General features: G+C 55.7%; 1 protein-coding gene across 2 annotated transcripts in view; it reads left to right on the forward strand.

The window, feature by feature from the left end:
• Nucleotides 1-23,916, forward strand: part of LOC140402456 (nesprin-2) — a 67,643-nt gene that overhangs the window by 38,619 nt on the left and 5,108 nt on the right. For both annotated transcript variants that reach the window (XM_072490257.1, XM_072490256.1), the window contains exons 5-11: nt 143-280; nt 1,702-1,857; nt 7,649-7,907; nt 9,391-9,491; nt 13,789-13,891; nt 16,277-16,461; nt 17,791-17,855. In XM_072490257.1, coding sequence (XP_072346358.1) covers nt 143-280; nt 1,702-1,857; nt 7,649-7,907; nt 9,391-9,491; nt 13,789-13,891; nt 16,277-16,461; nt 17,791-17,855 — 1,007 coding nt within the window. The remainder of the gene's footprint in view (nt 1-142; nt 281-1,701; nt 1,858-7,648; nt 7,908-9,390; nt 9,492-13,788; nt 13,892-16,276; nt 16,462-17,790; nt 17,856-23,916) is intronic.

Consider the following 23,916-nt stretch of genomic DNA (forward strand, 5'->3'; position numbering starts at 1 on the left):
GGGGTGTGTGGGCGGGGGGGGTGAGTGTGTGGGTGGGGGGGGCTGAGTGTGTGGGCGGGGGGGGTACACGCTGCGGGGGGGGGGGTTGCTGGGTGTTGACGGTGAAGATAACGGGTGACGATCGACAATGTTTTGTTCCCAGTATTTTGTGAGTCAGAGAGAGGAGTTTGAGACCGAGAGGGAGAATCTGTGGCTGCAGCTCATGGAGTTGGACATTCGACGCTCCGAACTGGAATATTTCTCCCGTGGAGACGCAGAGGGAAAGCTCATCCCACTGCAGGTACTGGGAGCACGTCCTGAACCTGGGGTGGTGCCGGGCAGGGGAGGGGGCACGGTGCCCACCTGAGGGCGACGGTTACATTGAGGGACGTCAGCAACCAAAGGAGGCGAATAACAAACTGTCAGCCATTGGGAGAGGAATGTGAAGGCGAACTCCCCTTGCCTGTGAGCTTCCAAAACAAATCGAGTTTTCAGCTCAATGACAAATAGGTTCCCACCCCCGCCCCGTGCCCCCGCCCCGTGCCCCCGCCCCATGCCCCCGCCCCGTGCCCCCGCCCCGTGCCCCCGCCCTGTGCCCCCGCCCTGTGCCCCCGCCCCGTGCCCGTGCCCCCGCCCCGTGCCCCCGCCCCGTGCCCCCGCCCCGTGCCCCCGCCCCGTGCCCCCGCCCCGTGCCCCCGCCCCGTGCCCCGTGCCCCCGCCCTGTGCCCCGTGCCCCCGCCCTGCGCCCCGTGCCCCCGCCCCGTGCCCCCGCCCCGTGCCCCCGCCCCGTGCCCCGTGCCCCCGCCCCGTGCCCCCGCCCCCGCCCCGTGCCCCCGCCCCGTGCCCCGTGCCCCCCGCCCCGTGCCCCCGCCCCCGTGCCCCCGCCCCCGTGCCCCCGCCCCCGTGCCCCCGCCCCCGTGCCCCCGCCCCCGTGTCCCCGCCCCCTTGACCTCAACGCTGTCCCTGCCCCCCACACCCCCTGCCCTCACCCCGCCATCCCACCAACTCCCTATCAGAATAGATTTTGGAGCGAGGGGACTCATTGGCTCCTCGACAATGACTGATAATTTTCCCAAATCCCAAAATCAATTAGTTCAGCTCCCAAACTGCCCCCCCCCCACCCCACCCCCCGAATTGCACGCTCCACCCCTTCCCGTCTATACTATTTGATGTGTTCATAACTTTGCTCTTGTGTGCGATCTGGGTGTCGCATTTGTTGCCCAGCCCTAATTGCCCTTGAACCGAGTGTCCCGCTTGGTCGTTCCAGAGGGGCGGCTCAGAGTCAACCCCATTGCTGTGGGTCTGGAGTCACGTGTAGGCCAGACCGGGTAAGGACGGCAGATTTCCTTCCCTAAAGGGACATTAGTGAACCAGACGGGTTTTTGCGACCATTGGTGATAATGTCATGGACACCATTACTGAGACTCGCTATTAACTCCAGATTTTAAGTTGGACCGTGGTGGGTTTTGAACCTGTGTCAGCCTGGGTCTGGGTCTTTAGTCCAATGACATGGCCAGTACGCCATGATCTCCCCATAATTGAATCGTGAAGTGGTTCAGATTGAAATATTTGCTCCAAGATTTTTTGGGGGGATGATACATTTTCACAATCGCCCTCCGCTGACTGAGTTCACTCTGAGATGATGTCCCGGGCGTGGCTGCGGTATAACCAGCTCCACATTCCCTTCTTCACCCTCTTGCCCTGCCCCTCACTCCCCGGCAGGTTTTCCAGCAACTGATTAGCTGTATCTCGGAGAAGACGGATCAGCTGTTGATGGTGGCAGAGCTCCTACTCCAGAAGTGTGAGGCCCAGGACAGCGTCACCATCGAAGGCGAGGTTTGGGATCTCCTGCAGTTCCAGCAGGATGTCTTCAGACAAGTGAGTGGTCTCCAAATGAGATGCCGCAGGGCTGGGCAGGGCAGGGCAGGGCAGGGCTGGGCAGGGCTGGGCAGGGCTGGGCAGGGCTGGGCTGGGCTGGGCAGGGCTGGGCAGGGCAGGGCTGGGCAGGGCAGGGCTGGGCAACGCAGGGCTGGGCAACGCAGGGCTGGGCAACGCAGGGCTGGGCAACGCAGGGCTGGGCAACGCAGGGCTGGGCAACGCAGGGCTGGGCAGCGCAGGGCAGGGCAGCGCAGGGCAGGGCAGCGCTGGGCAGGGCAGCGCTGGGTAGGGCAGGGCAGGGCTGGGTAGGGCAGTGCAGGGCAGTGCAGGGCAGGGCAGGGCAGCGCTGGGTAGGGCAGGGCAGCGCAGGGCAGGGCAGCACGGGCAGGGCAGGGCAGGGCACTGCAGGGCTGAGCAGCGCAGGGCAGGACAGCGCAGGGCAGGGCAGCGCAGGGCAGCGCAGGGCAGGGCAGCGCTGGGTAGGGCAGGGCAGCGCAGGGCAGGGCAGTGCAGGGCAGCACGGGCAGGGCAGGGCTGGGTAGGGCAGGGCTGGGTAGGGCAGGGCTGGGTAGGGCAGGGCTGGGTAGGGCAGGGCTGGGTAGGGCAGGGCTGGGTAGGGCAGGGCTGGGTAGGGCAGGGCTGGGTAGGGCAGCGCAGGGCAGGGCAGGGCAGCGCTGGGTAGGGCAGGGCAGCGCAGGGCAGGGCAGCACGGGCAGGGCAGGGCAGGGCAATGCAGGGCTGAGCAGCGCAGGGCAGGACAGCGCAGGGCAGGGCAGCGCAGGGCAGCGCAGGGCAGGGCAGCGCTGGGTAGGGCAGGGCAGTGCAGGGCAGGGCAGCGCAGGGCAGTGCAGGGCTGCACGGGCAGGGCAGGGCAGGGCTGGGTAGGGCAGGGCTGGGTAGGGCAGGGCTGGGTAGGGCAGGGCTGGGTAGGGCAGGGCAGCGCAGGGCAGGGCAGGGCAGGGCAGCGCTGGGTAGGGCAGGGCAGCGCAGGGCAGGGCAGCACGGGCAGGGCAGGGCAGCGCAGGGCAGGGCAGCGCAGGGCAGGGCAGCGCTGGGTAGGGCAGGGCAGCGCAGGGCAGGGCAGCGCAGGGCAGTGCAGGGCAGCACGGGCAGGGCAGGGCAGGGCTGGGTAGGGCAGGGCTGGGTAGGGCAGGGCTGGGTAGGGCAGGGCTGGGTAGGGCAGGGCTGGGTAGGGCAGGGCTGGGTAGGGCAGGGCTGGGTAGGGCAGGGCTGGGTAGGGCAGGGCAGCGCAGGGCAGGGCAGCGCAGGGCAGGGCAGCGCAGCACAGGGCAGGGCAGCGCAGTGTAGCGCTGGGTAGGGCAGGGCTGGGCAGGGCTGGGCAGCGCTGGGCAGGGCAGGGCAGGGCAGGGCTGGGCTGGGCAGCGCTGGGTAGGGCAGCACTGGGCAGGGCATGGCAGGGCAGGGCAGGGCAGGGCAATGCAGGGCAGCACAGGGCAGGGCAGGGCACAGCAGCGCAGGGCAGCGCTGGGTAGGGCAAAGCTGGGTAGGGCAGGGCAGTGCAGGGCAGGGCTGGGCTGGGCAACGCAGGGCAGAGGAGCGCTGGGCTGGGTTGGGCAGGGTAGGGCTGGGCAGGGCTGGGCAGGGCTGGGCAGGGCTGGGCAGGGCTGGGCAGGGCTGGGCTGGGCAGGGCAGGGCTGGGCAGGGCTGGGCAGGGCAGGGCTGGGCAGGGCAGGGCTGGGCAGGGCTGGGCAACGCAGGGCAGGGCAGGGCAGCGCAGGGCAGGGCAGCGCAGGGCAGGGCAGCGTAGGGCAGGGCAGGGCAGCGTAGGGCAGGGCAGCGTAGGGCAGGGCAGCGCTGGGTAGGGCAGGGCAGGGCAATGCAGGGCAGGGCAGCACAGGGCAGGGCAGGGCACAGCAGCGCAGGGCAGCGCTGGGTAGGGCAAAGCTGGGTAGGGCAGGGCAGCGCAGGGCTGGGCTGGGCAGCGCAGGGCAGAGGAGCGCTGGGCTGGGTTGGGCAGGGTAGGGCAGCGCAGGGTAGGGCAGCGCAGGGCTGGGCATCGCAGGGCTGGGCAGGGCAGGGCTGGGCAGGGCTGGGCAGGGCTGGGCTGGGCAGGGCTGGGCAGGGCAGGGCTGGGCAGGGCAGGGCTGGGCAGGGCAGGGCTGGGCAGGGCAGGGCAACGCAGGGCAGGGCAACGCAGGGCAGGGCAACGCAGGGCAGGGCAACGCAGGGCAGGGCAACGCAGGGCAGGGCAACGCAGGGCAGGGCAACGCAGGGCAGGGCAACGCAGGGCAGGGCAACGCAGGGCAATGCAGGGCAGGGCAATGCAGGGCAGGGCAATGCAGGGCAGGGCAATGCAGGGCAGGGCAATGCAGGGCAGGGCAATGCAGGGCAGGGCAATGCAGGGCAGGGCAATGCAGGGCAGGGCAATGCAGGGCAACGCAGGGCAGGGCAACGCAGGGCAGGGCTGGGCAGGGCTGTGCTGGGCAGGGCTAGGCTGGGCTGGGTAGAGTAGGGCAGGGCAGGGCTGGGTAGAGCAGGGCAGGACAGGGCAGCGCAGGGCTGGGCTGGGCTGGGTAGAGCAGGGCAGCGCAGGGCAGGGCAGCGCTGGGCAGGGCTGGGCAGCACAGGGCAGGGCAGGGCAGCACAGGGCGAGGCCTGGATAGAGTGGACGTGGAGAGGATGTTTTCACTTGTAGGAAAAACTAGAACCAGAGGACACAATCTCAGACTAAAGGGACGATCCTTTAAAACAGGGATGAGGAGGAATTCCTTCAGCCAGGGGGTGGTGAATCTGTGGAACTCTTTGCCGCAGAAGGCTGTGGAGGCCAAATCACTGAGTGTCTTTAAGACAGAGAACATGCAAACTGGGAGCAGGAGCAGATCATTCGGCCCACTGAGCCTACCCCACTCTGAGATTGTCTTATATTTTTAAGGTTCGCTCTCTTTCTCTCCCTTATGTTCTCTCTCTCTCACACATGTGCTCTCACTCTCTCTTGTGCCTGCTCGCTCTCACTCACACTTGTGCTCTCATGGTCTCTCAAGGATATGCTCTCCCTCTCGCGCTCTCTCGCGGTCCCTCTCTTTCTCGCGCTCCCTCTCTCTCGTGCTCCATCTCTCTCTCTCTCACGCTCCCTCTCTCTCTCATGCTCCCTGTCTCTCGCTCCATCTCTATCTCGCGCTCCCTCTCTCTCTCATGCTCCCTCTCTCTCTCTCGTGCTCCCTCTCTCTCTCGTGCTCCCTCTCTCTCTCGTGCTCCCTCTCTCTCTCGTGCTCCCTCTCTCTTGCGCTCCCTCTCTCTTGCGCTCCCTCTCTCTTGCGCTCCCTCTCTCTCTCGTGCTCCCTCTCTCTCTCGTGCTCCCTCTCTCTCTCGTGCTCCCTCTCTCTCTCGTGCTCCCTCTCTCTCTCGTGCTCCCTCTCTCACGCTCCCTCTCTCTCTCACGCTCCCTCGCTCTCTCGCGCTCTCTCGCGCTCCCTCTCTCTCTCGCGCTCCCTCTCCCACTCGCGCTCCCTCTCCCACTCGCGCTCTCTCCCACTCCCACTCGCGCTCTCTCCCACTCGCGCTCTCTCCCACTCGCGCTCTCTCCCACTCGCGCTCTCTCCCACTCGCGCTCTCTCCCACTCGCGCTCTCTCCCACTCGCGCTCTCTCCCACTCGCGCTCTCTCCCACTCGCGCTCTCTCCCACTCGCGCTCTCTCCCACTCGCGCTCTCTCCCACTCGCGCTCTCTCCCACTCGCGCTCTCTCCCACTCGCGCTCTCTCCCACTCGCGCTCTCTCCCACTCGCGCTCTCTCCCACTCGCGCTCTCTCCCACTCGCGCTCTCTCCCACTCGCGCTCTCTCCCACTCGCGCTCTCTCCCACTCGCGCTCTCTCCCACTCGCGCTCTCTCCCACTCGCGCTCTCTCCCACTCGCGCTCTCTCCCACTCGCGCTCTCTCCCACTCGCGCTCTCTCCCACTCGCGCTCTCTCCCACTCGCGCTCTCTCCCACTCGCGCTCTCTCCCTCTCGCGCTCTCTCCCTCTCGCGCTCTCTCCCTCTCGCGCTCCCTCTCTCTCTCGCGCTCCCTCTCTCTCTCGCGCTCCCTCTCTCTCTCGCGCTCCCTCTCTCTCTCGCGCTCCCTCTCTCTCTCGCCCTCCCTCTCTCTCTCGCGCTCCCTCTCTCTCTCGCGCTCCCTCTCTCTCTCGCGCTCCCTCTCTCTCTCGCCCTCCCTCTCTCTCTCGCGCTCCCTCTCTCTCTCGCGCTCCCTCTCTCTCTCGCGCTCCCTCTCTCTCTCGCGCTCCCTCTCTCTCTCGCGCTCCCTCTTGTCTCTCGCCCTCCCTCTTGTCTCTCGCCCTCCCTCTCTCTCTCGCTCTTGTGCTCACTCTTTCCCTTGCGCTCGCTCTCTCCCGCTCGCTCTCTCCCGCTCGCTCTCTCCCGCTCGCTTTCTCCCGCTCGCTCTCTCCCGCTCGCGCTCTCTCTCCCACTCGCGCTCTCTCTCCCACTCGCGCTCTCTCTCCCACTCGCGCTCTCTCTCCCACTCGCGCTCTCTCTCCCACTCGCGCGCTCTCTCCCACTCGCGCGCTCTCTCCCACTCGCGCGCTCTCTCCCACTCGCGCGCTCTCTCCCACTCGCGCGCTCTCTCCCACTCGCGCGCTCTCTGTGGTGCTAACCACTGTGCCACCAAGCATAACATTCCTACAGGGCTCGATAGAGTAGATACAGGAAGGACGCTTTATCCTGGTTGGTTGGGGTGGATCCTTAAACAAGCGGAATGACTCCGAGTAAGAGGTAGGGCATCCTCCTCCAGCCCCTTTCCCATTGTCATCCAGGTGGGCGGGACTGGTCTCTCTTATTGTAAGTCAGAGAAGCAGTCCGAACCTCGACAGGTTTGGCATGGTGCAGAAGGAGGCCATTCAGCCCATTGTCTCTGCACCGACTCTCCAAACGGGCATCGTGACGTGGCACCATTGCCCTGCATTCTCCCCCAGACCCCTGCACATTGGCCATTCCCCTTTTCAAAGCTGAGATTAGTGGGTTTCTTTCTCATCAGTGGGGGAAGTAATGGCTCCGGAGAGAAGGCTGGAAAGTGGACTTGGTGAGTGTGGAATCAGCTATGATCTTATTAAATGGCGGAGCAGGCTTGAAGAGGTTAGCGCTACTGCCTCACAGTGCCAGGGACCCGGCTTCGATTCCTGGCCTTGGGGTAACAGTCTGTGTGGAGTTTGCACTTTCCCCCCTCGTGTCTGCGTGGGTTTCCTGCGGCTGCTCCAAAGATGTGCAGGTTAGGTGGGGTTATGGGGACGGGACGGGGGCAGTGGGCCTAGGTTAGGGTGCTCTTTTGGAGGGTCAGTGCCATTCGGCCCATCGACTCTGCACCGTCCCTCTGAAAGAGCGCCCACCCTTTCCCCATAACCCAGTAGTCCCACCTAACCTTTTGGAGATGGTTGTCTAAGCCCTAAGCTTTGGAATTGCCTCTCACCACCTCCCTTATTGCTTTAGAACCGATCTCTTCGATCAAGCAGCACTAAATCTCTTTATGCGATGGTGTCAACACTCCTGTAAATCGCCTTGGGATAGGCGCTATGTAATTATTCAAGATGGCACCGGAGTGTGGCGATTCTCTGCGAGCGAGCTCCCACAGATCATCTTAGATTTCCTCCGAGTGCTCCGGTTTCCTCCCCCAAGTCCCAAAAGAATTGGTGAATTGGACATTCTGAATTCTCCCTCTGTGTACCCGAACAGGCGCCGGAATGTGGCGACGAGGGGATTTCCACAGTCACTTCATTGCAGTGTTAATGTAAACATACTTGTGACAATAAAGATTATTATTATTATTGTCTCCCCTGTGTTCCAGGTGTTTGACGACTGGGAAATGGCCAACCGAGAGGGTGGCCAGTCTGATCGTCGCTCTGACACCCTCCTGGAGGAACGGGGAGTCCCGGATCGCCCGGGTTTGGCAGCACAGCGCCTCCTTGGTGAGGGGGTTGCAAGGGGTCGTCAGTCTGGACGTTTGAGCCCGTGCAGTGTCGACCCCTTAGCCCTGGAGTGGGACTCGTCTGTGGACATCGGGGAGTCAAGGACGCACGAGGGCTCCGTTTGCCTCCCGCAGCTTGGTATGTGGTCACCATCAGTGAGCAAAGTTCTGGCCCCAGTGCGGGGGGAGATGGGGGCATGGGGGAGGGGGGCAGGAAGGGGGAACCCTCGTATGTGTTCGAGAACTTTGTGGGGAAGATTCTATCGACGCAAATCTCCCGATTCTGTAAATATGTATTTTTATCTTTCATATTTGTATGATATCATTTCCACTAAATTAGAAAGAGGGTAGTTATTCGATAACGATAAAATGCTGAGAATACGGGTGAAGTGAATACGGTCTGAAGTGATTGTTCCCTGACCCCTGACCCTGGGGTATTGACTCCTCCCACCCTGAGGTGCCACTGTGGCCACTGACCTAGGTGCCGGAATCTCTCTGACCCCTGACCCTGGGCCCGACTGCTTGCCTCAAGCCATGGCTACCCATGAGGAAAGGTTATCTTTTAGAAATTGGGGTATGAGGAGAGGGTGTGCGCGTGGGACTGTGGGGAGGAGTGGAGATGAGGAGAGGGGGTGGATAGGGTTGGGCAGAAGTGGTCTTGAATAGGTTTAGTCCCCTGAGCAGGATTACGTTCTCCTTCCTCAAGAAGGTTCCAGATTGTACATTAACGTATTACAATCCCAGAGCAGACCCAAACAGTGGCGAGGATACGGGACCGAAACCCCAATATTTTAGTTTCTTTTGTAAGACTCTCCTGAAAGAAGGATTCACTCCAGGAGTGATTGCACGGAGAAATAGTTATTTTTAAAACAATACTTTATTGTGAATGCAATATTAAACTCTTTAACTTCACCCCCAAAACTAATGGCTTACATTACTCCTTAAACACTACCACATAATCCCCTATTAAACAATAAGAAAAGATGCGTACAGCTCTCAATCCAGCTTAAAATCAGCAGAGGATATAGTAATAACTTGCTTTACAGAACAGATTTGGGCTCCAGTTAGAACCCCTACAGACTCTGGTTGGATGTCTTCAACAAACAAACTGTTTCAACTGGGTTGTTTCGGCTTCTTTGTCCTCAGACAAGACTGCTCTGCTTTAAATATTATTATTCTTTTTTAACTATCCTACTGGAAAAGAATTGTAGACTCGGGGTCAGCCAGATCAGACTTCAACTTCTCTCCGCAGCTTTCTCAAGATGCCTCCCTGAACCCAGCAATGGCATCATCTCCCCAAGCTGAAAAACAAATGAACTCTCCAAAAACTTTCCCCAGTCAAACTACAGGGCATTAGCCCAGACTGAAAACCACAGTCCTCTGGTCAATTTCACCTTCTGGCTCCTAAATAGCTCCCAGGCCCTGCAAAACGAAATCCATTTTTTTTAAAAAAACATGACCACGGCAGTCAAACACTCTCTAACCCCAGGCTTTTAAACCTCAAATGGTCAACGGTTTATAATCCGATATTCCTAAAATTCCTGCAATCGTCACAGTGACTGAATGGTTACGACACAGGGTCTGAGTCTGTGAAATCCTGTACGATATGTCCTCAATTTCAGACAAATCCATTGGCCTGGATGGGAAAGGCAACAAGTGGGGTTGTCTGAGAACTCGAGCAACCCATCGCAGAGTGAAGAATAACTCCAGAAAACTTGAGCAGGTAAGAAGAGTTACGGCTGAGATAGCTTCATACCACGAACAATCAGGGTGACGCACCTACACTCAAGAGGTTGGTGCCCCATGTAAAAGTGTGTTCACATGAACGCAATAGACTTAAATAAGAGGCAGCGCAACAAAGGTTTTTGGGCACAAAGGGAATTAAACAATATGAAATGAAATGAAAATCGCTTATTGTCACAAGTAGGCTTCAAATGAAGTTACTGTGAAAAGCCCCTAGTCGCCACATTCCGGCGCCTGTTCGGGGAGGCTGGTACGGGAATTGAACCGTGCTGCTGGCCTGCCTTGTTCTGCTTTAAAAGCCAGCTATTTAGCCCAGTGTGCTCAACCGGCCCCTATGGGGATGGAAGAGAAAATGGAGCTCAGGCACATTGTGGAACGGCGCAACAGCCTGGGTGGGTTCTATGGGCTTTTCACTGGCTAATATTTAACACAAAAACAGACCTGGCCATTATCTTTTTGTTGTTTGTGGAATCTTGCTGTGCGCAAATTGGCTGCAGTGTTTCCCCCACATACAACAGTGGCCACACTTCAAAAAGTATGTCATTGCTTGTAATGTGCTCTGGGATGTACTGTGGTTAAGGTGTTACAGAAATGCAAGTCCCCAGGACCTGGTGGCCTGCATTCTAAGATCTTTAAATAAGTGGCTCCAGAGGTAATAGAATGCGTTGGTTATAATCTCCCAAAATTCCTAGATTCTGGAAAAGCCCTGGTGGATTGCAAAGCCTCAAAAGTATCACCTTTATGCAAGAAAGGAGGGAGACAGAAAGCAGAAAACTTTAGGCCAGTTAATCCAACATCCATCATGGGGAGCAGCCTGCAGTTCCATTGTGAAGGACATTTTGAAATCCGGCAGAGTCACCATGGTTTTGTGAAAGGGAATTTATTTGACTAATTTATTGGAATTCTTGTGAGGAAGTGACAGTCAGGTTAGATAAAGGGGAACTTGTAGATGTGGGTCGCTAGTCTTTGGAATTCTCTTCCCCAGGGAGCAGAGGAAGTGGACTCTGTACTTATTGGTCCATGGCCGTGTGAAAGTTGGAGCACTTTTATTATTCTTTTTACTTAGATTCAGGAGGATAAATGCAATTTTTTTTTTCAAAAAAACTTTTTTAAAAACCCTGCTTGTGTCTTTCATAATCACAGAATATAAACCGTTAAACGGTGACAGGATTGGCAAGTCAATCATTTTTTAAAAAAAATAATGAACTTGTTGTAGTCAGACGAGGAATGGGAAAGGAGGGGAGTCATTTTTAACGCTCCTCAGCTGATCGTAACAAATATACTCCAGGCTGGGTTAGACAGATAGTGGATCGACAAGAGAGCCCTGGGTTGTGAGGGACAGGCAGAAAAGTGGAGTTAAGGCCACAATCCGATCAGTCATGATCCTATGGAGTGGCAGAACAGGCTTCTCTTTCCCCTTTATTCGTGGTATGTGGGCGACGCTGGGCTGGGCACACCATTTCTTGCCGATCCTTAATTGCCCTTGCACTGAGGGACTCGCTCGGCCGTTTCCAAGGGGCAGTTAAGAGTCAACCCCATTGCTGGGGGTCTGGAGTCACATGTAGGCCAGACCGGGGTTAGGACGGCAGATTTCCTTCCCAAAAGGGGCATGATCAAACCGGATGGGTTTTTTAAAAAAGCTTTTTATTGGCTTTTCTCATATTTATGAACAGTTTGTTTTGTCCTTCATTTAACTAACTCTATGGACATTTGGTTGCCCTCTGGATCGGTCTATGATCCCCCCCCCCCCCCGACCCCCATTGGCTTCAGCATCCTTCCTCTTCTCTTGCGGTTCCCCCCCCGGGTTGCGCAGTCCTTTGGTTCTTCATCTATCTTTTTTTTTCTTGGCTTACTCCCCATAGCTGGCCCCGAACAGGTTTTGGAACAGGCCGACGAACTGACCCCAAGTATCCAGGAAGCCTTCCTCCGACCCTCGGGTGGCGTACTTAATCTTCTCCGGGTGGAGAAATTCCGAGAGGTCAGCGAGCCAGTCTGCAGCTGTGGGGGGTGCTGCCGATCGCCAGCCGAGCAGGATTCTCCGGCGTGCGATTAGGGAAGCGAAAGCGAGGGCGTTGGCCCCCTTCCCCATGTCTAACTCTGGCTGCTCCGATACCCCGAAGGTTGCCACTATTGGGCGTGGCTTCACCCTCGCCCCCACAACCTTGGACATTGCCTCGGAGAAGGCTGTCCAGAACCCAGCAAGCTTGGGGCAAGCCCAGAACGTGTGGGTGTGGTTGGCCGGGCCCCTCTGGCACCGCCCACATTTGTCCTCCACCTCCAGGAAGAACCTGCTCATTCGGGTTCTGGTCAGGGGCGCTCTGTGCACCACTTTGCGCTGCATTAGGCCTTGCGCAGGAGGAAGTGGAGTTTGCCCTGCTCAGTGTTTTGCTCCAGAGTCCCCATCCTACCTCTGTCCCCAGTTCATCCTCCCATTTTTGTCTGGTCTCGTCCAGTGGTGTTCGAGCTCTGTCCAGTAGCTAAATGTTTATTTTCCCACAGAGCCCTCCCACCCTTGCTGCTTGTGCCTATCAGGTCCTCTAGTAGCGTGTTTTCTGGGGACCCGGGGTACTCTATTGTCTCTTGCGGAGGAAGTGTTTTATTTGGAGGTGTCTCAATTCATGCCCTTTTGCTAGTTTCCACTTCCTCGTCAGTTCGTCCAGTGTCGCCAGTCTGCGCCCTACGTAGAAGTCCCTGACCGTCAGTGTGTCCCCGTCCCGCCTCCATCTTTTGAAGGTGGTATCTAGCATGGCTGGGGGGAATCTGATTGCTGCAGATGGGGGCCACAAGGGACATTTTGGTTATCCCTGTCTCAACTGGGTCCATGTTCTCTGCGTGGCCGCTACCACTGGGCTCGTTGTGTATCTTGTTGAGGATGGGAGTGCTGCTGTAGCCAGGGCCCGGTGGATCGTTCCTTTACAGGATGCCTCCTCCATTTGTACCCAATCTGAGTCGGGTTCTTGTACCCATCCCTTCACTCTTTCTGCCGTTGCTGCCCAGTGGTAGTATTGTAGGTTCGGTAGAGCCAGGCCCCCTCTGACTTTCCCTCTTTGCAGTGTCGGTTTGGGATTCTCGGGTTCTTACCCCCCCCCCCCCCCCCCCCACACACACACACACACACAAACGCCATGATTAGACTGTCTATGTTTTGGAAAAAGGCCTTGGGGATGAAGATCAGGATGGATCTAAACAGGAAGAGGAACCTTGGCAGTAGGTTCATCTTGATCGTCTGCACTCTCCCCGCCAGGGAGAGTGGGAGTGAGCCCCACCGTTGAAGGTCTTTTCTTACTTCCTCCACCAGGCTGGTCAGGCTCCACTTGTGGATCTGTGTCCAGTCTCTGGATATTTGGATCCCCAGGTAACGGAACATGTTCTGGGCCGTTTTAAACGGGAGCCCCTTCAGCTCTGTCCCTCCGCCTTTTGAGTTCACTGGGAATGCCTCGCTTTTGCCCAGGTTAAGTTTGTCGAACGAGAAGGTTCCACGGATGGGTTCTTAATGACAATCTGGTCGCTTTTTCGTCACCATTACTGAAACCAGGTTTTTATTTCCCATTCATTTAATTAACTGAGTTTAAAGTTCCCATTCATTGTGGTACAGTTCGAACGTAGTATCTCTAGATCAAGGCGGCAGGGTGGCACAGTGGGTAGCACTGTTGCTTCACAGCTCCAGGGTCCCAGGTTCGATTCGCGGTTTGGGTCCCCGTCTGTGCGGAGTCTGCACGTTCTCCCCGTGTCTGCGTGGGTTTCCTATCCATGTGCTGCAGAGATTTGAAGGAACGCAAACCAGAAGAACAGATTAATTACCCATCTATATCTTTGGATGGCCACGATGGCAAAACCAAGCTTAGCATCGATCCGCACAAATCATGTGGGTTTCCTCCCACAGTCCAAAGATGTGCAGGTTAGGGTGGATTGGCTGTGCCAAATTGCCCTGTGTCCAAAAAGGTTAGTTGGGGTTACGGAGATAGGGTGGAGGTGAGGGTTTAAGGTGAGGGGTGCCCTTTCCAAGGGCTGGTGCCGACTCGATGGGCCGAATGGCCTCCTTCTGCACTCTAAATTCTATGATTAGTCAGGTTTTGAGGTTAGCGATTCAATAACATCACTAGTGATGTACCTGAGAATGGTGTCTGTGTGGATATCCCTGTCTAGCCGGCTACCTGTCTGAGTGTGTGTGTGTGTGTGTGTGTGTATGTGTGGAGCGTGTGACTGTGTCTCTGCTCTGACTCCCTGTCTGTATGTGCTGATCACCGCCTTCACTGCTCTATCTGTTTTTTCCCCAGGTGGACGTGGCCTGTCAATGTGACTCTGAAGTTCGCCTGATATCAGGTGACTCTGGTCCACTGTTTATCAAGAAGCAAGCGGTCTGTGACAACCTGTTCCAGGGTAAGGGGATGGTCTCTCTCTGTCTCTCTCTCTCCCATTCATCAGAGTCGGCTGATATCAAGCGCGCGACACAGGGAAGTTGGTGGGGGTCAGAGGTAAGGGAGCAGAGGTCACAGGCTAGGGATGGGGTCATGGGTCAGGGTCACGGAGTGGGGAGTGAAGGGTACCGCATGTTGGGGATGGGAGGGTTCGGCTGGGAGGATCTGTCTGGGTGGGTGGGGGTGGGGGCGAGGTGGGAGGGGGAGAAGAATCTGGGCTGAAGTTCTCGCTGGGAGAGTCTGGGGTTTGGGCTAAGAGCAGGGGTGTGTGGGGGTGAGATGGGGGTGGTGGGGAGGGAGGGTGGGGGAGTAACGGCAAGAGGGATGGACCCGTGGGTGAGGGTGTGCACGTGAGTTCCCAGACAGGTGAGGGTTCAGTAGGGGAGGGCGATTTGGAAGGATGGCGATAAAAGTCAGATTCGAAACAATATGACGTTTGGGGTTCATAAAATCCATACAGTGCAAACGGAGGCCATTTGGCCCATCGAGTCCGCACCGACCCTCTGAAAGAGCGCCCGGCCTAGGCCCATTCCCATGCCCTATCCCCGTAACCCCGCCTAACCTGCACATCTTTCAACTGCGGGAGGGAACCGGAGCACCCGGAGGAAATCCACGCAGACACGGGGAGACACAGACAGTCACCCGAGGCTGGAATAGGACCCAGTTCCTTGCCGTCGTGAGGCAGCAGTGCTAGCGACCGTGCCGTTGTGGAATTTTCAAAATTTCAACGCTCAAACCTTCGGCCTCCCATTCGACTCAAAGTTTCTGCTCCTGATGTACTCAACTGCTCCTTGCCATCATGTTTTGATGTCCTAATCCCCAATAAAATCATGACTCTTCACCCTGGCCGTTTTCCTCATCTCTGCTCCTTTAGGCACAAGAGACACCGGCTTGAAGGGCTATGGTGGATCACTGGAAACACTACCAGCCTATCATACCTGTGCCAGCTCTTAGCAATGACCCATCAACCCCACTCCTATGCCTCCCCAACCACCCACCAAGCAGCCCTGCGAAGGTTCCCTTCTTAATTCTTTGTCCAAAATCCCATTGGAATTGCATTCTTGAATTGCTCCCACAACTTGGGTCAGAATCCTGGGAACGCCCTCCCTAGCAGCACTGTGGGTGTACCTGCACCACATGGACTGCAGCGGCTCAAGAAGGCAGCTCAAGGGCAACTAGGATGGGTAACAGACGCTAAGCTAGCTAGTGGCACCCCTCAGCCCAAGACATAATTTACAAATATTTGTTTCAGGCAACGCACTTCAGACCATAACTCATTGCTTCTTATAAAAAATAAATTATCATCTGTTATGAAACCCCGTTGATGTTATGAGTGAGAATGGTATATTTTATTTGTATAATAGTGAGAAACCTCTGAGGAACCAGTGAGAGCTCAAACCTCTATTTCATTAAACAACGATAAAAGTATTTATTAAAGCAGAAGAAAGATAATAAAGAACAATCTCATACTTTGACACATTATCAGTCAGCAATTAGTCCCTCAAAGACTGGAAACCCAATAGTATATGTTTCCCCCGTAATCTTAAACTCTACTGAACCCCCCTATCGTTTCCCAAACAACAATCCTAAATCTTTTGGTCAAATCTAGCCAGCCATTACCCCATCGTTACAGCCTAAGTGACCAGGACTTGGGAACGATCTCCGGTTCACCGAAGAGGACGATCTTTTGCACAAACTGACCTTTTGCCTTCAGCGCTTCATCTCCGGCTGAACTGTTTCCTGAGGTTGGCTGGCTCTCTCTCGCGTTCCTACTGTTGTTTCATCAACACCTCATTTGTGGCTAGCCTGCTTCCTGGCTCACAGCACGCTGACTACTCATGGCATCAATTGCAAAGAACACCCTGTTCCCTGTTCATTCCTGATCAGTCCTTTCTCTTAGTTGCTGCCCAGACATGGTTTACAAAATACGTTTGATTTTACTAGTGTTAAAAAAAACAACATTCATTTCAATAGCATCCTACCAATTTGTGATTTCATCTTCCATCTGGTTCTTTTGCCAATTATGTTAGATCCCCATCTCCTGGTTACTGATTCTCCCACAAGCGGAAACCATGTGTCATTATTTACTCTATCAAAATGCGACAATTGTCCGAGGCAGAGGTGGGGGTGCTTATTAACACCCGGCGGAAGCATAGGGAGGTCTCCATCCTGTTTAATTTTCTCCATCCCATTAGGTTTGATACTCGCGATAGTCCTCCGCAGTCATTTGCCATCCTGATGATACCAATGAACTTCGAGGGATATAAAGAGGACATAAGCAGGGCCAGCCAATCGCAGGTGGATTACACCACTGCACGGAGTAACTCTCGGCCTTCTTTACCTCCAGAGGTTTCAAGCGATGAACGGACAATCGCAGAGGAATTGAGGAAGACCAACGGACACTGGCAACATCTGGATTGGGATCAGACGAGATTCCGGAGAGGACAAGTCCCCTCAGACTGGCTCCAAGGTCAGACTCTGGACCCCAGGGCAAGGGCCAGAAGTATTAGGCAGTGGCTGCAGACGTTGGAGGTCAGTGAAGCTCATACGTCACTACCCATGGTCAAATAGAATTATAGAATCCTTACAATGCAGAAGGAGGCCATTTGGCGCATCGAGTCTGCACCGACCTTCTGAAAGAGCACTCAACGCAAGGCCGCTCCCCCACCCCCCACCTATCCCAATAACCCCTTAACTTAACCCACGCATCTTTGGACACCAAGGAGCAATTTAGCACGGCCAATCCACCCAACCTGCACATCTGAGCTAAACCAGGGGGCTGCAGGAGTTGACCAGGGGGCTGGTTTAGCTCTGTAGGCTAGACAGCTGGTTGGTGATGCAGAACGAGGCCAGCAGCGCGGGTTCAATTCCTGTACCAGCTGAGAATTCTGAATTCTCCCTCTGTCTACCCGAACAGGCGCCGGAATGTGGCGACTAGGGGCTTTTCACAGTAACTTCATTGCAGTGTTAATGTAGCCTACTTGTGACAATAAAAAGGTTATTATGGGCGGCACGGTAAGCACAGTGGTTAGCACTGATGCTTCGCAGCTCCAGTGTCCCAGGTTCGATTCCCGGCTTGGGTCACTGTCTATGCGGAGTCTGCACGTTCTCCCCGTGTCTGCGTGGGTTTCCTCCGGGTGCTCCGGTTTCCTTCCATAGCCCAATAGCAGGTTAGGTAGATTGGCCATGCGTTAGAGTCCAAAAAAGGTTAGGTGGGTTATGGGGCTAGGATGGAGGTGTGGGCTTAGATAGGGTGATCTTTCCATGGGCCTGTGCAGACTCAATGAGCCGAATGGCCTCCTTCTGCACTGTAAAATCTATGAAACTGATCTTTGGACACCAAGAGGCAATTTAGCATGGCCAATCCACCTAACCTGCATATCTTTGGACTGTGGGAGGAAACCGGAGCACCCGGAGGAAACCCACGCAGACACGGGGAGAACGTGCAGACTCCGCACAGACAGTGACCCAAGGCCAGAATTCAACCCGGGTCCCTGGCACTGTGAGACAACAGTGATAACCACTGCGCCACCCCCGTACCATAATGATTCATCGATCCACATTTACTCTCACTGGGGTATGGGTTCCACAAGGTGATTCAAGACTATGGTCACAATATGTGGAGTCAGGGGACAACGCTTAACAAGCTGAATTCAAATCAGATACCAGAAAGTCGGGGTTAAAGGTATTTACTCAGCCTGGGCAAAAGGTTGGAAGAGGGGGAGGGGGAGGAAGGGGTACAGGGAGAGGATGCAGCTGGGAGCAAAGCGCCCAGAAGAGCAGGTTAGACTTGGGATGGTGTGTGACTGACGTGTCATGGAACTCATTTGAATCTCTTCCCCATTAAACTTTTCCTAACAGCCGAAGCGGAAGGTGTGCCCGACAGGAGCAGCTACACTGGGAGTGCCTGCAGGCGTTGACCAGCTGTGAGTAGAGATATTTGACGTTACAGCACAGCCGGAGATCACTCTGGCCAATGTGCCTGTGCAGTTTGCTTCACACACTTACCTATTCAGCCCACTCCCCCATTCTTGTCTTGTACCCCTGTTGGTTCTTGCAGCCAGCTGATAATGAACTAAAAATCTTCCCACAAGGTCACAAAGTAAACTTTGGGGACCCCAGTCCTCTGGGCATCAACCTGATTCCCTGAAAACAGGCAAGAACAAAGACAAATTACAGCACAGGAACAGGCCCTTCGGCCCTCCAAGCCTGCGCCGATCCAGATCCTCTATCTAAAACTGTCGCCTGTTTTCTAAGGATCTGTATCCCTCTGCTCCCTGCCCATTCATGTATCTGTCTAGATACCTCTTAAATGATGCTATCGTGCCCACCTCTACCATCTCCGCCGGCAATGCGTTCCAGGCACCCACCACCCTCTGCGTAAAGAACTTACCACGCATATCTCCCTTAAACTTTTCCCCTCTCACCTTGAACTCATGACCCATAGTAATTGAGTCCCCCACTCTGGGGAAAAAGCTTCTTGCTTTTTGTAAGACCTCCCTACACTCCTTGGGGGGTACAGAGTGAGGGTGGGGTGCAAGCAGGGGGCGCGGGGAATGAGCCTGGGACCCCACTGGTTGGAGTTGGAGTTTCCAGTTGCCATTGTGTTGTAGGCCGTTAAAATGGGTTTCCTCTCGGGGATAATGAGGTGATGTCCCGAGACCCTGACAGACGTTCGACCTGGGCAGGGTCGGAATCGGGGGGTGGTCAAGGATGGCACTGGGTGCCAGTAGACAGGGTTAGCACTGGTGGGCAAGGGTCATCACTGAGGGTTACTGGCAGGCAGGGTCAGTACTGGTCGACACTGGCAGGCAGGATCAGCACTGGCAGGCACTGGTGTGCAGGGACACCGGGCACTGGCAGGCACTGGTGTGCAGGGACACGGGGCAATGGCGAGTAAACTTAGCAATGGCAATAAGGATTAGCACCAGTGAATGCTGGCAGCAATGATGGAGATCCATCAATTTCCACTCGCTTGTTCTTTATCCATCAGCACAATAGTTGAGAACTTTACAAACTCCCCCAGGTTCATAGAATCCCATCGATCTACTCCACCCTATACCCTGTAACCTAACTTGCACATCCCTGGACTCCCAAGGGGCAATTTAGCTTGGCCAACCCACCTAACCTGCACATCTACGGACTGTGGGAGGAAACTGGAGCACCCGGACGAAACCCACGCAGACACTGGGAGAACGTGCAGACTCCACACACTCAGCCAAGGCCGGAATGGACCCCGGTGCGCTGGCGCTGTGAGGCAGCAGTGCTAACCACTGTGCCACCCCAGTAAAGGGGTCTCGCTGTGTAAAGTGATGGGCATAAACTTGCACCAATATCAAAATCCCTGCCATTTAATCAGATGAGATCTCCCCCCCCCCTCTTCGTCCAGGCCCCCCCCCCCCCCCCCACAACCATGCTCCATCATTGCCTCAACTGAGATCAATCACAAAATTGAACAGTTCAATACGAAGTTTGGCCAAAGTTACATTTAGAGCCACCAGTTGGTTGCTCGCACTCCTCACGGTCGGAGTAACAGGCTTGCTGACAGAATCCTTGATGCCCCGGTCACACTCTCGACAGTTCCGGATCCTCTCCGTAGAAAACCAGCCAGAAATATAGATAGTCAGAGTTTCCACAAGCATTTAAAAAGGAGAAGAGTAACTAGTCTGAGTGTTGGTCCTCTAATGAGTGGGACAATGGGGAATTAATTATGGGAACTAACGAAACGGCAGGATATTTTGTCTGTCTTCACTGTGCAAGCCACAAATAACATCCCAGAAATAATTGCAAATCAAGGGGTGAAGGGGAGGAATGGAACTTAAACAATTACAATCACCAGGGAAAAGGACATGAAGACAATTATTAGAACTAAGGCTTACGTTCTCGGTACCTGATGGACTTCATCCTAAGGGCTTAAAAGAAGGAGATGAGGTTTAATTTTCCCAAATTCCCTAGATTCTGGAGTTCCCATCAGATTGGAAAATAGCAACTGCGACACCTGGAGGGAGACAGAAAACAGGATACAGGCTAATTTGCCGAACATCTGTGTTATATTCTAGCATTTTCCCTATTTTTAAGGTTACCGTGAGAAAAATCTTCATCCAATCGACCAGAGTCCACATGGTGTTGTGAAAGGGACACCATGTCAGACTAATTCATGAGAGCTGTTTGAGGATGTAACAAACAACGTGGATAAAGGGGAGCCTGTAGATGTGGTGTACTTGGATTTCCAAAATATAAGAGCAGAGAGGTTATAAAGGAGCTGTATAAGATGCTCATTAGATCACAGCTAGAGCACGGTGTGCAGTTCTGGTCACCGCACTATAGGAAGGACGTGATTGCACTAGAGAGGGCGCAGAGGAGATTCACCAGATGTTGCCTGGGCTGGAGCGTTTCAGCTCTGGAGAGAGGCTGGTTAGGCTGGGGTGGTTCTCTGTCGGGCAGAGAAAGCCGCGGGGGGTACCTGATTGAGGCACCTGATTGAAGGACATAGATAGGGTAGAAAGGAAGAAACCTTTTCCCTTGGTTGAGGGTTCGATAACCAGGGGGCACAGATATACGATGTGGAGAAGGGGATTGGAAGAAATACTTTTTCACCCAGAGGATGGTGGGAATCTGGAACGCGCTGCCTGAAAGGGTGGTAGGGGCTGGTTTAGCACAGGGCTAAAGAGCTGGCTTTTAAAGCAGACCAAGGCAGGCCAGCAGCACGGTTCAATTCCCGTACTAGTCTCCCCGAACAGGCGCCGGAATGTGGCGACGGGGGGCTTCTCACAGTAACTTCATTTGAAGCCGACTTGTGACAAGAAGCTATTGTCATTTCATTTCATTTTAGAGGCGTGAACCCTCACATTGTTTAAGAAACAGTTAGATGAGCATTTGAAGTGCTGTAGCATACAGACCACGTGCTGGAATATAGGATTAGGATAGGTGCACACACACGATGGGCTGAATGGCCTTTTTCCGTGCTGTATGACTCTGGCACTCTAAAAGACATTCGATAAAATGCCACATCCTACACAAAATAACAGCTGATTGTGTAGGAAGTATCATATTGGCATGGATAGAGGATTGTTCAGCTAACAGGTAGCAGAGAGTCGAGATAAATGGGTCATTTTTAGCTTGGCGAGCTATTACCAGTGGACTGCCACTGGGATCAGTGGTGGGGCTGCAACTATTTACGGTCCACTTGGATGAAGGTAACTGAGTGAGCGTGGAGGTCTTGTGGTGCAGTGACAGCATCTGTGTGGTGAACCACTGTATTAGGGGATGTAAGGGAGGACCTGCACCACAGGTTCGTCGGTAGCTCCTGCCGGCTGGCTCCGCCCACTGAGAACTGTATAAATATGCATGACCTCCAGTGCCCTGCCATTTCGCCAGCTGCAGCAGGAGGCCACGCACCTGACTGTAATAAAGCCACAGTTGTACCCAACTTTAGTCTTTGTGCAATTGATCGTGCATCAATTTATTAGTCAGATTTTCCACAGAATGGATATCAGAATTAAGCCCGATCGCCTGCAGCTGGATCCGCACTCGCCCGACGCCAGAAAAGACTTTACTCACTGGCTAGCATGTTTTGAGGCCTACATCAACGCTGCGGACCCCACGCCAACGGAGGCTCAGAAGATAAACATCCTGTACTCCAGACTGAGCTCCAGCATGTTCCCGTTGATCCAGGATGTCACGAATTACACAAAAGCAATGGAACTCCTTAAGGAACACCATGCGCAGAAGGCGAACACACTCTTCGCCAGGCATGTACTCGCCACCCGCTCGCAACTACCTGGTGAGTCCATCGAAGACTTCTGGCGGGCCCTAATTCCACTCATCCGGGACTGTGACTGTCAGGCTGTTACGGCCACCGAACACGTGAATCTCCTCATGCGCGATGCCTTCGTGACGGGGATTGCGTCGGACCGTATCCGAGAACGATTACTGGAAGGGGCCACGCTCCAAATTGCGGAGACGAAAACCTTGGCGCTCTCCATGACGGTCACATCCCGTAACGTGCAATCGTACCCCTCCCGCCGCGCTGCCCACCCTTCTACTCCTTCCTACCCCTCCTGGATCCCACCGACGACCTCCTCAGCTGGGGTCCTGCCTTCCCAATACGCCTGTGCCACACGCCGATCCGTGCACCCCGGGGTCCCCGCTGCTACTTCTGCGGTCAGCAGAAGCACCCCCGCCAAAACTGCCCGGCCCGCACTGCCGTTTGTAAAGCCTGCAGTAAAAAGGGCCACTTCGTGGCTGTGTGCCAGGCCCGCGCAGTCGCTGCGATCGCGCCCGCTATCGCCCCCTCCCCCACGCCAGACGCACAATGGGAGCCGCCATCTTCTCCTCCCGGGTCCATGTGCGACCAATGGGCGCCGCCATCTTGTCCCCCTTCGGCCACGTGCGCTCCATGGGCGCCGCCATCTTGTCCCGACCCCGCAATGTGCGCACCATGGGCGCCGCCATCTTGTCCCCCACAGGGTCTCCGGACATCCCGACATCGGAACCGCACGTGCTCGCCACCCGAAGCATCCGACGGCTACCCACAGCTCGCTTTGATGACGCTGAACCAATCTCGCCCGCACAACCTGGCCACCGCGTCGACGACGGTGAAAATCAACGGCCACGCGACCTCGTGCCTGCTGGACTCCGGAAGCACCGAAAGCTTTGTTCACCCAGATATGATGTGGCGATGCCGGCGTTGGACTGGGGTGAGCAGATATGGTAAGACGCTGCGCCCACACGGTCCACCCTGCCAATCAAAGAATCTCCCTAGCCTCCGGATCCCACTCCGTCCCGATCCGAGGCTTCTGTACATTCACCCTCACGGTCTAGGGCATAGAATTTAGTAACTTCCGCCTCTATGTCCTTCCTAATCTCTGTGCTGCACTCCTGTTGGGCCTGGACTTCCAGTTCAACCTCCAGAGCCTCACCCTCAAATTCGGCGGACCATTACCCACCCCCCCTTACCGTTTGTGGCCTCGTGACCCTCAAGGTCGATCCCCCCTCCCTTTTTGCCAATCTAACTGCGGATTGCAAGCCCGTTGCCACTAGGAGCAGATGGTACAGCGCCCAGGACAAGAGCTTCATCAGGACTGAAGTCCAGCGGCTATTTAAGGAGGGTATTATCGAGGCCAGCAACAGCCCCTGGAGAGCCCAAGTGGTAGTGGGTAAAACTGGGGAGAAACACAAGATGGTCGTGGACTACAGCCAGACCATCAATCGGTACACGCAGCTCGACGCGTACCCCCTGCCACGTATATCTTATATGGTCAATCAGATTGTGCAGTAGTGGATCTTCTCAACAATTGACCTGAAATCCGCCTACCACCAGCTCCCCATCTGGAAGTCGGTCCGGCCATACACAGCCTTCGAGGCAGACAGTCGTCTCTACCACTTCCTTAGGGTCCCTTTCGGCGTCACAAATGGGGTCTCGGTCTTCCAAAGAGATTGACCGAATGGTCGACCAGTATGGTTTGCGGGCCACCTTTCCGTACTTAGATAATGTCACCATCTGCGGCCATGACCAGCAGGACCACGATGCCAAACTCGATAAATTCCTCCGCACTGCCACTCTTCTCAATAACAAACAGAAGTGTGTGTTCAGCACGACCCGGTTAGCCATTCTCGGCTCTATAGTGCAAAACGGACTTCCCGGGCCCGACCCCGAGCGCATGCGCCCCCTCACGGAACTTCCCCTCCCCCACTGCCCCAAGGCCCTCAAACGCTGCCTGGGGTTCTTTTGTTACTACGCCCAGTGGGTCCCGAACTATGCGGACAAGGCCCGCCCACTCATCCAGTCCACCCAATTTCCCCTCGCGGTCGAGGCATAACATGCTTTCACCCGCATCAGAGCAGACATCGCCAAGGCCGGGATGCGCCCAGTGGACGAGTCACTGCCTTTCCAAGTAGAAAGCGACGCTTCAGACATCGCCCTTGCCGCCACTCTAAACCAGGCAGGCAGACCCGTGGCATTCTTTTCCCGCACCCTTCTTGCCT

Source organism: Scyliorhinus torazame, chromosome 25 (genome assembly GCF_047496885.1).
Source record: "Scyliorhinus torazame isolate Kashiwa2021f chromosome 25, sScyTor2.1, whole genome shotgun sequence".
In the NCBI taxonomy this organism is placed as follows: domain Eukaryota; kingdom Metazoa; phylum Chordata; class Chondrichthyes; order Carcharhiniformes; family Scyliorhinidae; genus Scyliorhinus; species Scyliorhinus torazame.